Source organism: Cyprinodon variegatus, unplaced genomic scaffold, assembly GCF_000732505.1.
Source record: "Cyprinodon variegatus isolate N-32 unplaced genomic scaffold, C_variegatus-1.0 Scaffold35, whole genome shotgun sequence".
Taxonomy (NCBI): Eukaryota; Metazoa; Chordata; class Actinopteri; order Cyprinodontiformes; family Cyprinodontidae; genus Cyprinodon; species Cyprinodon variegatus.
The window spans coordinates 285277-295744 of NW_015150488.1; the positions used below are offsets into that span (position 1 = coordinate 285277).

Here is a 10468-nt window from a genome sequence, read left to right on the forward strand (position 1 = left end):
CAGAAGGAGCTTTAAATGTACTTCAAATTTCATTAATTTACACTGAAAGAATATATTTTAATCCAAGTTTTTGTTATTCTGCTCAGTTTTAAAGTAGTTCATAATAAATCCGTCTATCCACTCATCTCCCTTGCTGCTCTCTGCATAGTTCATGTTTTGCTGCTGGAAGTATACTCAAACAGGGAGTTAAAGCTTTATTACTAATTGATCTTGTGAACAGCCACCGACCCTACGCACTCAGCCAAATTAGTTTAAAAATGGAATAAGGATTCTGGTCTGATGATCTCATCTCCAATCTGTCTCAGAAAATTTGTTGGCAGAGCTTAAATGATCTGTGTAAGAAACGCAGGCAACACAGTTCTGGGAATTGGATCAAATTAAATCAAACTGTTATGACAAGATGGAGGAAGGTCATGCAAAACATCTGACCTAAATCATAGTCCAAGAGGTCATTTGGCAAAATAGTAAGAAAATGTATGTTAGCCTCTATTTGAAAGCTGAAATAATGTAGCTAATCGTGAGCATCATAAAGCTAGAAAAAATCCTATTAATTGGTAGTCTTAGTCTTTTATACAGTGTATCTACCGTTAACTTTATAATAGACAAAATATAAATAAAGTGAACACAGAGTCACACATTTAGCTCAGAAAATGGGAACCTGGGGACTAAAAAAATAAATGACAGAAGCAAGGATTCATGGTTTAATTAGAGTTGTATTGCTGTAAACTGGTCCTCAATGGATACATCAACCACTAAATAACAAATATAATATTGCAAATAAATGTATGGAAGATTTTTTTAGTATTAATTGAAACAACAAAAAACTCTCTGGTTAAAGGGTACAAACAGCTCACTGAGCATAGAGCCTGAGAGATTTAAGACAATATTTCCTCTTCCTTACTAAAACACAACTTAAATTCTTAAATAAGAGAAATAATTAAAATTTAAGAAAAATATATACATATTTACTCCCAGTTTTTAATAAAGTCAGGGAGAAACTTTCTTCTTCAGGTCCGTAACCAACCACAGATAACATGTGGATTGTCATGTAGAAAAATAAATAAGATCCAAAAACACAATAAAGCTAAGCAGGGCCCATCACAGTGGTCCAAGTCTTCAGGGCGTCACATCAGCCACGCTTTGAACTCATACTTTGTACTTCTCCTTGGCTTGATCGTTCAGTATACAGATATGCTGCAAAATAAAAACAAAAAAAACATCACAACAAATGGAAATAGTCTGGAGAGAGTTCCTGCTTATTTTCAATCATTTCAAAAAATGACTGAGGGTTCAAGTTCCAAATGATTGTTATATTTACATATTTTCAATCAGTTTCCATTAAAAATGTTCTCACACCTTTAGCCTGTAGTCCTATCAGGTATCATGTGTGTACCATGAATTAACAGCATGTATTTAAACTACAGTGATGAAAACAGTGAACATATGAAAGTATTTCACTTCATCAGCTTGTGATTCCCCTCCAACAGGCGTCCTTGACTGCATCCATCGCAGCGCTCTCGATGTCATTCAGCTGTCCGACCTATGAATTTCTCCATTTGCTAATATTACACCACTTCGCTGTTTTAGACTGCAGCCTCATTGAAAAGGGAGGCAGCAAGAGCCTTGATCTAGAGGCAGACTTCCTAAGCAGCACAGGGACTGTTGTGCAATCCTATCAGAGAGAATGTGACTACGTGAGACATTAACTATAAAAGCAACTCAAAACTAAACGAAGGGTTATTAAAGCTTCTTTGATGCGCGGTGGTTATTTAGCGGCAACATTTTTATGTTAATAAGAGCAAAGTTAATTTTATTTTGTACTGAAATGACTTAAAATGTCTTTAAATTTCAGTTTTTGATGAACTACAGCCGATATGAAAGGATTGCTACTACAGCCAATATACATAGTGAACTAATGACTGCTCACATAATATGTGCCTTATCTCTTAGAGCTGTAGGCTGTTACTTAAGATCCGGATTACTCAGACTTATAGTAAATACAGTGGAGGAGTGGAGCAGTGATCAAATGTAAAGAGTGTGGGAGAAAAAACATGGTGCAAAAACAAAAAAAATCACATTGATATGGAAGTTCAGAGCATTATATATGTATGGTGTGAATATGCAAAGTTTTGGGTTTGTGTTATCAGTGTGATGCAGATTAAGTGACATGATTAAGAGTTTTCTCAACAGTTCAATAGTCTGATGGCAACGGGGAAGAAGCGGTTACAGAATCTGTTGGACCTGCATTAAATACTGTGAAGCTTCTTCCCAGAGGGCAGCAGGGAGAACAGTCCATGGTGGGGCTGTGAGGGGTCATTGATGATGTTACAGGCTTGGGACACGATGAAATGTCTTTTATGGGGGGAGGAGGAGCCCCGATGATCCTCTCTGCTGTTCATACTACTCTCCTAACCTACTTCCTATCTGAGGCGCTACAGCCTCCACACCACACAGTGAGACAGCTGGTCAGAACGCTCTCTATGGTGCTTCTGTGGAAGGTGGTGAGGATGGGTGGGGGCAGGTGGGCTCTCCTCATCCTCCGCAGGACGTACAAGCGCATTTGTGCCGTTCTGATCAGTGAGGTGGTGTTTACAGTCCAGGTGAGGGTGTCTGTGATGTGCACCCCCAGCAATTTGGTGCTGCTGACCATCTTTACAGCTGAGCTGTTGATGAGCAGTGGAGCGTGGTTAGGCCGGCTCTTCCTGAAGTCCAACAGGATCTACTTTATTTTCTCTACATTCAGGATCAGGCTGTTATCTCTGCATCAGCCCATTACCTGCTCCACCTCCTCTCTGTAGGAGGTGGAGCAGCATGGTGTCTTGCGCAAAATGCACAATGTGATTTGTGGTGAACTTGGAGACACAGTCGTGTGTCATTAGAGTGAACAGCAGGGGGCTCAGGACACAGCCCTGAGTGGGGCCTGTGCTTAGGGTGATGACATCAGAGGTGTTCTATCCGACCCCGACTGACTGAGGTCTGTTGGTGAGGAAGTCAAGAAGCCAATTGCAGAGGGGTGCATTGAAGCCCAGCTGTTCCAGGTTGCCCATCAGATGTTGTGCAATGATGGTGTTGAAAGCTGAACTGAAGTCCAGGAATAGCATCCGCACGTGGGTGTTCTTCTCATGCGGTTGTGCTAGGCTCAGGTGGAGAGCAGCAGAGATGGCGTCCTCAGTGGAGCGGTTTCGTCGGTAGGCAAACTGGAACGGGTCGAATGTTGGCGGCAGACTGGAGATGATGCTTTAAACAGCCTTTCAAAGCACTTCCTCATCATTGGAGTGCGACAGGCTGGTAATCATTTAGTGAGGTGACCTGAGGCTTCTTTGGAACCAGAATGATGGTGGCAGACTTAAAGCATGCTGGCACTATGGATTGCTCCAGTGAGGTGTTAAAAATGTCTGTGAGGACACCCACCAGCTGTCCTGCACCTTCCTTGTACACCCATCCAGGTATGTTATCGGGGCCTGGAGCCTTTCTTGGGTTGACTCTCCACAGAGTTTTCCTCACTTCAGCTATGTCAAGGTTGAGTGCCTCCTCCCCCGGTGTGGAACGGCTTTCACTGATGGGGTGCCGTTTAGTGCCTAAAACCAAAGAATTTAGTTCATTTAGGAAGTCAGCATTTGCTGCATCTACCGGGGGTGAGGGTGTGTTGTAGGTTGTGTTTGCCCGTATGCCTTTCCACATCCTCCTGGTGTTGCTGGCATCATGGAAGAGATCCTGGATCTTCCAGCTGTGGTTTTGCTTTGATCTGATGGCACGGTTCTAGTTGGTACACTCTGTCCTCAGTGCCTCTCTGTCACCAGACTTGAAAGTCAAGTTCCATGCTTTTAGTGATTTCCAAACCTTCCCATTCATCCAGAGTCGTTGCTTGGCCCGGGTGGTAATGTTCTTTGTGATGCTGACTTCTTCAATGCATGAGCTACATGCTCGTCCCCATTTTCCTTTGCAGTGGTGAGATGGTGGAAAAATTGCAAATGCTCTTTTGGAAAGTAAGCTTGTATGAGCGATGAAAACAGCAACTTTTAAACAGAGCGTGCAGGAGTAGAAATGGGCTTCTCCATACTCTAGCACGCCTTTAATAGGCATTCACTCTTGGGAGTGGTACAGGGTTGTGCATGTGCTTTTTTTTTTTTAATTGGAGAGGGCGGGTCTTTTCAAAAAGTTGTGAAAATCCTCCACTATACCTTTAAGTCCCATACAATAAATCTAAGTCTTAAATATTAGGAGCACAAATCTAAATAAAGTATGAAATCTTTGTATTTTTTTGTTTTGACTACAGACTTAAAACTCCAACATGGGTCACTATCTCTTTAAATATGAAAAAAAATCTAGTATTTCATGTATTCATGCAGTTAAAATGCACAGAAATGGAGCACAGTTAAATCTGGATATCAGTTTTAACATCACTTACACTGAGATCTCTGAAGTACTCATTGTAGTCCAAAGCGTAGCCCACCAGGAAGGCATCTGGTACTTCAAAACCAATGTCTGAAATAAATATAGAAACCCTTACTGACGGTTATTTAAAGAACCATGGCTGTCTGGTGTAGGGGGGTAAAATGATCAGACATTTAGTCTAATTGACTCTGTAGTGTAGAAACAATCAGTCTCCTACTGCCTCTGCAAGGCTATGATTAAGCTGTCAGTAAGGCATTAGCGGAGTTATAAAAAAAAAAAACACTTACAGTAACAGCTTTTATTGAGGGGCAATCTTAAAGCGATTATCGCACTCAAACCTAAAAGCCTTACATAATCACAGACTCTGCAAACTGGGTGTAAGCAGCCATGACTTATTATCCAAACATATTTTTTTTTCTTAAACAAGCAACTATCTTGCTTTTACTAAAGAACAAAATGTAGGAATGAGCGATAGGCATGAAATGAATGGCATCATTCTGCACTGCTGCATGTAAGCAACTAAAGAGATGCTCACAGTCTGGTCTGTAGCCCGAACTCCTCGGCGTCCTCTTCACCAGAAGGCTGGAAAGATAATTCAAAAAAGTATTGGGGATGTTAAAAAAAAAAAAAAAAACTTTGAGAGACATCAATGTCAGCAGCTGCATTCCATGCATCCAAATCTAAAAATTACCCTGTATCAGGTTTAAATCAACCTCTGTGTGCTAAACAGACTTAGCATAATGTGGCCCAACCCTAATAGATTTCTGTTGCTCTTTGATCCACCAATATTATTTTAACATAAAGAAACTGGAATGCTGAACAGGACTAACTTTATTAAGGAAAAAAATGCTATTTAATCCAGGCTTCCTCTATGTAGCAATAATCATTTAATCAGGCCATTACCCAGTTTTGGTGCAGCTGATTTTAATTTCCTGAGCCACGCTGAGGCCATGTTGCTGCTGGAGCTGCAGACTAGCAGTGATGTGGCCAGACTGCCATATTACTCAAATAAAAACAATAGCAGGCTGTATATCTAGCTGAAAAAGACCTGAAGCACACAATCTAACATATTAATTCCAAACGTTGAAATGACGATACCACTGACATTTAACCCACATCTGACTCCTTTCTCCTTTTTTAGATTATTACCACTTCTAGGGGCCTTAGCATCATAGTTACTAAAAATTGATATCATATGTTGGCACTGAGGATGGTTAGAGAACATCTAAGCAGCCAAAGAAGGAAGTGTCTAAGAGTGTAAACATGTGGCACTCAGAATGTAAAAAAAAAAAAAAACAGAACAACCATGAGAACAATATCTACAAATGGAGAAAACAGACCAAGATTTCAATAAGTGGCCAGTCTGTTGTACTTACTCCTAGAGGTCACAAAACTCATAAAAATAATACTGACCTGCCTTGGCAGCACTGCAGCTCTAAACACATTAGTTTAGTTAAACGTTCATTCTTAACCAAGAAGGCAGAAAAAACATGGTTTCCCAAGGTCAACGCTAGGGCACATCGTTTAGGACGTTAAGTGAGCCACAAAGCCACGGCTGCAGACTCCTGATCTAACAGATGACGACTGTGATCGTATCTCAATACGGCTGGGGTTCAAAACTGACTGTCCCTTCTAAATAACTGTTAAGGTAAATTGTAAAGGAGAAATATTGAAATGGTCCAAAAGATGATTTCCAGTCTCTTCTGCCAGTGCATGTAATCATTAAAATAATATAGATTAATTATTACACTGCAAAAACTGATCTAAACATCTGCCAATTCTTAAAATACATGTATTTTCCCTTAAAATAAGCAGGTAAATAAGATTATCTGTTAAAGGAATCAGTATTTTTGCTCTTAAAATAAGATGATCAGAAATTACCCACTAGAAAAAAAATGAGTGGGAGTTTTTGTTTTCTACTTTAATCTAGGGCAGGGACTTTAACACGTTAATTTCGATTAGTTAATCTGAACCTTTTTTTATGCATTAAAAAAAACGCAATTAATTGCATGTTCTTATAAAAATACTAAAGTTCCAGCCGGGAACTCTGTACTGTCTGTGTCTCAGGATCACAGGTGTTGGTCCACTGATGGAACGCAGGCTTAAAAACCAGAGCTCCATCCAAATTACCTTTAGATTGGTACGGATACCTAAGTTATGGTGGACGTGCTTCTGCAGTCGCCATAAGAAATCTATTGCTATCCGGTTATGGTGTCATTTTTGTGCCACTGACATGATTGTGCAGTTACCAGTCTAAGGACGCAGTGAGGTCAATATGCAACGTTTTAACTCACACCAGGTGAGGTGGCTTTTTTAATCCTTGTAGCTATGAATATTTTCTTTACCATATTCAGTAGAAGTAACTGATCTATAATGAATTTTCATGGACTGTTTACACTTATAATAACACAATATCAGAGGTTTCTAAATAAAAGTAAATTATTTTAACTTCCAAGAAATATGCGTTGCTGTGCTTATATGATTATTTATTCAATAACTGAGGAGCAACAAGGAATTTTTGAATTCCAAGGTAGGTTCAGTTTGTTGATATATGGTTTTCAATTAAAATGTTAATAATTTTCATTAATTACAGACCTTGTTATTAACTATAATAACATTTTTAATCATGTGCAACAACTAATTTAAATGTAAATCACCTTATTCTACTGGTAAATTTTCTTTCCTATCTGCTCAAATCAAGGAAAAGGACAGTTAAATGAAGAAAATTAGACTATTTCTCTTTTTGTAGTGTTTGCTTTTAGTACAGGGTCTACAGTTACTAGGTCTAGTGAGTGATTACATTATCCCATAGAACCAGGACCGTTTGGACAGCCGTTTTTCCTTCATAAATAAAATAATATATAACTGTTGTTAATTTTAAAGAGGAATACTATTATTTAGGGCTGAAACAATTAATCGTGATTAATCGATTATTTAAATAATAGTCAACTAATTTAGTAATCGTTAAATCATAAACTGGAGCATAGCGACTCTAAAACATGCTTTTAGCTGACCCACTTAGAGCAGTAATTATACCAAAGCTGGAAAAAAATATATATATAAATATTTTGCATTTAAGATATAAAGAATATTTTTCATCTGTCAATATGCTCAATCCAGAACTTTTAAGTAATTTCACCTGGTTTAATTTTTATAAAAAATCTTCTTTAAGGAACCTTTGGCTATCCGATTAATCGAAAAAGTAATCAACAGATTATTCGATTTGCAAAATAATCAGAAGTTGCAGCCCTAATATTATTAGCAATGATCTATATCTTTAAAAAAAACACAAAATGAATCCCCTGCATTTCACCCATCTCCTAGTGTTGGAGTGAGCAGCTTGCAGCACCCAGGGAACAATGTGAAGTTATTTCCAACTCCGAGACCCAGAGTGAAAGTTTGAGGTTTAAACCTGCGATCTTTCAGCCTTTCCAGGACACTAATCCCCTGTCCTACATCTCGGCCACGCCTATGCTAAAAAGAAAGCAGACAAATACTTCTTTGAAGCATTGTATAGGTTATAACAGAGACTGAGTCATTGGAGGAAAAAAAAGGCAGATCAAGCTCAACCAAATAAGAAGAGAGCTTTTAAATTTTAAAAAACCTGAAGCATTTAGTATAAAACAGCATCAGAAACAACATTAATACGCCTGTTTTCAAACATCCTTGCTCAGAGCATGCCCCATTTTACAAAGCTAGCAGGAAAACATAAGGGAAAAAAAAAAAAAGATCCTGTGCTTCTGGAGTGCAGTTTATAGTCTAGCAGATTAACTCTTAAGCTGCTCCCTCCCTCTGTCACATTACATCTCTAATTCAGGTATCCATTAGCTAAGAGCACTATCAGATGTAGATGCACTCTGTAGGAGGACACAGCAGTCAGTTAAAGTTATGGTTTATTATCCAACTGCCTGCTCTGCCCTGTTTAATACATTGGGGTGCTTCCTACCTACCTCACAACTTTAACCATCTTGGGACTGCATTCACTCAGGAGAGAAAGTAACGTCTGCATCGTCCTTCCCGTCTCTACGATATCCTTTTACAGCGACAGGAAATGGATACAATAAACAGAGACATACATTTGTTAAAACTGGCATTTGACCAATTAATGAACTGAAGAAGGATTTTTCTGATAAAGCTTAATAAAAGCAAGCAAGCTGAGTGGACACTGATTCAGCCACTCGCTATAGTCTGATAAAACTCTAACGAAAACAATACATGCAAATCAATTAGCAGGTCATTTGAATCCAATAGAACTAATGCAAATGTAAACAAAATTTAGACCTTGTAATATAAAAATCACAACCATACATTATCTTACCTCAACAATTAACACATTCTGTAGGGAAAAAAGCGGAAAAAAAATAATTTGTTAAAATCTGCATCTATCAATAGAAAAGAGTTTGAAGGTTGAAGAAGACTCACCTTTCCTGAAAGGTTGGAAAGCTCGTCTCCTCCAATCACTTTAACGCTGTTGGTTGATTTATCATTCTAGGTGACAAACATATACAAGACACAATGAATCACTACAAGTTTGGGATTTAATTTTCCAAACTCCCTCTAAAACGCTAAATCTTCACATTATGCGCAATGCAGAGGGGAGGTTTCTCATTTATAGATTGCTTTAATTGGTATTTTGCCAACCGCAGTGCATAAGTGGCTCCTGGAAATATAATGAGTAAGGCAGCTTACACAGTAGCTCTTCACTCTAATGAAATCCACCGTCAGCGGGACTGATTTATCGCTGTTGTGGTTGAGCACTTTAATGTAGTCCAGGAGGTCCGCAAAGAACTTGTATCCTCCTTTCAGCACGCACAGAGCCACGATGTGGTGTCCCCCCATGTCCCGGATGATGTCCCGAGCCAGACGCTCTGTCCTGCAGGAAAGAGGTTGGGACGCTGCAGTAGAATGTGGACAAAAACTGACTTAAGGAATCAGGAAATGTGTTTTTAGACCATAATTCTCAGTAAACCGCGAGGATGAACCAGAGCCAGCAAAAAAAAAAATCTTAGCTGCCTTAAAAGGCCTCTACACTGGAAATGCATTTAAATATTTATTTTTATATAGTTTTGCAGCATATGACCTTTATTATTAGATGAATGATACACAGAAGAGCATACATTGATCATACAAGCTCAGCAGTCTGTTTCACACAGTCTACATCACTAGTATCACAGTAGTATCACTACAACAGGTGCACATTAACACATTAAAAGGAATCTTAATAAGGCAACACAAAAAAGTTACTTATTTAATGCCAATTTATAATTAACTATTTTTATTCATTTTGATTATCATAGCTTACAACTAATAAAAATGTAATAAATAACAGCTGGAGTCTGTGCTTCAGGAGCCACCACAGCCATGTTTTCAGGATAAGCCTGCACTCTGGGTCCCTGAGCAAGACCCTTAACCCCACACTGCTCCCCAGGCCCAACACAATAGCAGCCCACTGCTCCCCAAGGGGATGGGTAAGATGCAGAGATACATTTCTCTAATATGAGATCAATTAAGTTCAATTATTATTATCAGGGTAAAGGGTTACAATTGGATTATTAATTATGAGTCAAAAGCATCTTATCTAGCTGGAAAAAAAAAAGGACCAGACTGAGTCATTTCGAAATAAAGATCCCAAAACTGAAAGACTCAGAATTCAAGCTACTGGAGGTCCAACGCAAAGTTTCCACAATCAGTGATTATTTTTGGAGTTAATGTCGTCTGCAGATTATAAAAAGATGCAAATTTCATTATTTTTCATGGTTTCACTTGGCTGGATTGACCAGAAAACTGAGACTATATGAGGGATTGTCACAGGCATCAAACCCCTGAATCCAGACAAGCTAAAAAAAAAATCATTGCAGCAGCACTGCTGCAAATAATTCATTTCAAGCAAGTACTGAGAGCAGATTCTGAACAAAGACATAACTTTTAGAAGGTTCTCATTTTAAAAATCATTTTTATTGCTCTAAAGAAATCCTGAACATTTCTTAGAAACCAACACAGGTTTTCATAAACTGCGTGTTAATAATCAAGGAAAATTTCACTTAAATATAAAACTGTCTATCTTAGTTAAATC

The 10468-nt window shown here is 38.6% G+C and overlaps 1 protein-coding gene across 4 annotated transcripts in view; it reads right to left on the minus strand.

The window, feature by feature from the left end:
* Positions 1-680: 680 nt before the first annotated feature.
* The window catches only part of LOC107103617 (hypoxanthine-guanine phosphoribosyltransferase-like), an 11374-nt gene continuing 1586 nt past the window's right edge, over positions 681-10468 (minus strand). For 2 of the 4 annotated variants that reach the window (XM_015403407.1, XM_015403413.1), the window contains exons 3-9: positions 9085-9290; positions 8818-8883; positions 8714-8731; positions 8346-8428; positions 4931-4977; positions 4409-4485; positions 681-1194 (exon numbers count right to left, since the gene is read on the minus strand). In XM_015403407.1, the coding sequence (XP_015258893.1) occupies positions 1147-1194; positions 4409-4485; positions 4931-4977; positions 8346-8428; positions 8714-8731; positions 8818-8883; positions 9085-9290 (545 nt within the window). In that variant the 3' untranslated portion in view covers positions 681-1146. The remainder of the gene's footprint in view (positions 1195-4408; positions 4486-4930; positions 4978-8345; positions 8429-8713; positions 8732-8817; positions 8884-9084; positions 9291-10468) is intronic. The other 2 variants (XM_015403399.1, XM_015403391.1) reach the window with 1 other exon arrangement.